We start from the raw sequence: 2,284 nt of genomic DNA, 5'->3' as shown, positions 1-2,284 counted from the left end.
ATATTAGTTTCACAATTTACAATGTTTTATTTCAGGCGTATGATATTTTGAAACAAAGTAATTCAGATGTGGAGATGTTTAATAAGATGATAGAAGCGATAGGTAATATAACATCGTTTGTACAAGATGATCTGAAAGTAGCCGGATATCTTTTATTCAAAAAATTAGCGGCTGCTGTAATCTATAAAACCAATAAAAAGATCAAAGGACCGGTCACATTGATTAAGGCTACAGAAAATTTCTTACATATAGAAAAGGATTATGGTTTATCGAATGTAAGAGTTCCATCTTTTTTATATTAAAGTTCTTCAATATTTTCAATAATTAAGTTCCTTTTTGTAGCATTGTAAATTAACTTAAGTAAGTGTTTGAAGTTAAATTTTATTTTGATGTTTTAATATAATTTTAATTAAATATATTTGAATATTGTCATAATCAGTATCATAATAATTACATCCAAAAATGAAAAATTGATGAAAAAAATTTCTCAATCGAACATTATAGTATAGTTACAATATAATATAGTTACAGTATAATATTTACTATCTATTTATCATATATACACATACTTTATTAAAAATTAATAAATTCCATTTTAATCTTCCTCATTATTTGTATGGAATTCATATTTAAAAAGTTGAATATTTTATCTTTTTCTTCTTCTTTTCAGATTTGCATACAACCCGTAAGAATAGAAGAAGTGTATGGTAATCATAGGACGATGCTGTTGGGAGAGAGTGCAAAGAAAATCGCAAGTATCTTACGAGTGTAGCTTGCGGAAGAACATCGTATTTTAAGTTTTATTATATTTGAAAATGATTACGTAGCACACATGTCGCGTTGCCGATAGAACTTAATATTTTCCATAATATAAAAAAGTTGCAGAAACATTGTACATAAATGTTTTATTTTAAAATGCAATCTATTGCAAATATGACACATTATATTGCTACAATGTAACACAAATTTTGCACTGTATGAATTGACATGATTAATAATTTGCAAAAATCTCTCGTATACAGCTCACTTCATTATTTTAACTGGTCTAATTGTTGCAAGCAATTGAATCGTACAAAATGAAAAATAAGCAAAAATATAGCAAAAATAACAAAAAACAACAAAAATATAGCTTTTTAGAATAGTAAATTTATATGTTACCATTTTTCACGAAATGCAAAAATTTTTATAATTTTTAGAATTAAGTTTAAGAATTAATTTTAGAATTACGTATAAGAATGTTTGTTATAATTCCCAAAGTGGGCAAATTAAATGTCCTTTATTTACTTTATGTTAATAGCGGACACAACATTGCTATTTATTTATATGTATATTAATAATTATTCTGTATATTAAAAATTGATTTTCATTATTCTCTTCCTGTTAATTAAAATATTAAACGGGTTGATATCATTATTTTTAGCTTTTAATTAGAGCTTTTCATCATATAATACAATGATAAAATATTAAGCAACCATAAAATATATCGAAACATTACACTTGATATAGTTCTTAATTATTAATTAAAACCTTTATTATTTTTATTAAATTTTTACTATTAAAATATTCTCGATAGACATTATCTCAGTTATTATAAATTTTTCTCATAGTATGTAACACATTATACGTTTCATTCCATTAATAAAATTACAACGAAAAAATATATTTTTTACTTTAAAATAATTTAACATGTACATTATCTTTCTTTTTTTTCTTGCTTACATATTATAACGTAACATATTATTATAAGCAAAAATAATTGTGTGTATACAAATAAATAACACAAATTTATATCATTCAAATTCTCTAATTATTTAATCAAATATATTTTAAAAAACAAATGCATACAAGTAATACTTTACTTATTTTCTTTTATCATATTATTATAATAATACTGTTCAATTATGCCATTTGCGAAAAAAAAATTATGAATAAAAATATCTTCGATATTCTTATGATTTGTATGACATTTTCTTTATGAATATCAATAAATTTATGTATTCAATAACTAAAAAAATAATAAAATAAATTTTAATTTAATGCATCGGTAAAACTTAGATCGGATATCGCAGCGTTCTTATCGCATGTGAAAGACACGGTCAAAGCGTAACGAGTACCAGATTTCACTTTTTCAACTAGATGTAAATTTTCGCTTCCTGAAGTAAAAATTGATACTCTTCCTGAAAAAATATTGCTAAATTTTATTTTATCTTTTTAGAAGATTTCTATAAATTGTAAACGCTTTACCTTTTCTGGGTTCTATTGTAGTATTGACATCATTCTTATC

General features: G+C 23.3%; 2 protein-coding genes across 2 annotated transcripts in view; one reads left to right on the top strand and one right to left on the bottom strand.

Annotated features, from left to right (window-relative positions):
* LOC105617602 (fatty acid synthase) overlaps nucleotides 1-772 on the top strand; it is an 11,491-nt gene extending 10,719 nt beyond the window's left edge. The window contains exons 8-9 of the mRNA XM_012199157.1: nucleotides 36-275; nucleotides 671-772. Of these exons, the coding sequence (XP_012054547.1) occupies nucleotides 36-275; nucleotides 671-772 (342 nt within the window). The remainder of the gene's footprint in view (nucleotides 1-35; nucleotides 276-670) is intronic.
* A 1,016-nt stretch (nucleotides 773-1,788) lies between these two features.
* The window catches only part of LOC105617600 (2-oxoglutarate and iron-dependent oxygenase domain-containing protein 3-like), a 9,830-nt gene continuing 9,334 nt past the window's right edge, over nucleotides 1,789-2,284 (bottom strand). The window contains exons 4-5 of the mRNA XM_012199155.1: nucleotides 2,245-2,284; nucleotides 1,789-2,177 (exon numbers count right to left, since the gene is read on the bottom strand). The exon at nucleotides 2,245-2,284 is cut by the window's right edge and continues 3 nt beyond it. Coding sequence (XP_012054545.1) covers nucleotides 2,029-2,177; nucleotides 2,245-2,284 — 189 coding nt within the window. The 3' untranslated portion in view covers nucleotides 1,789-2,028. The remainder of the gene's footprint in view (nucleotides 2,178-2,244) is intronic.

The sequence above is a fragment of the Atta cephalotes genome, assembly GCF_000143395.1.
Source record: "Atta cephalotes unplaced genomic scaffold scaffold00013, whole genome shotgun sequence".
Lineage (NCBI taxonomy): Eukaryota > Metazoa > Arthropoda > Insecta > Hymenoptera > Formicidae > Atta > Atta cephalotes.
This window is presented reverse-complemented; position numbering and strand designations above follow the sequence as displayed.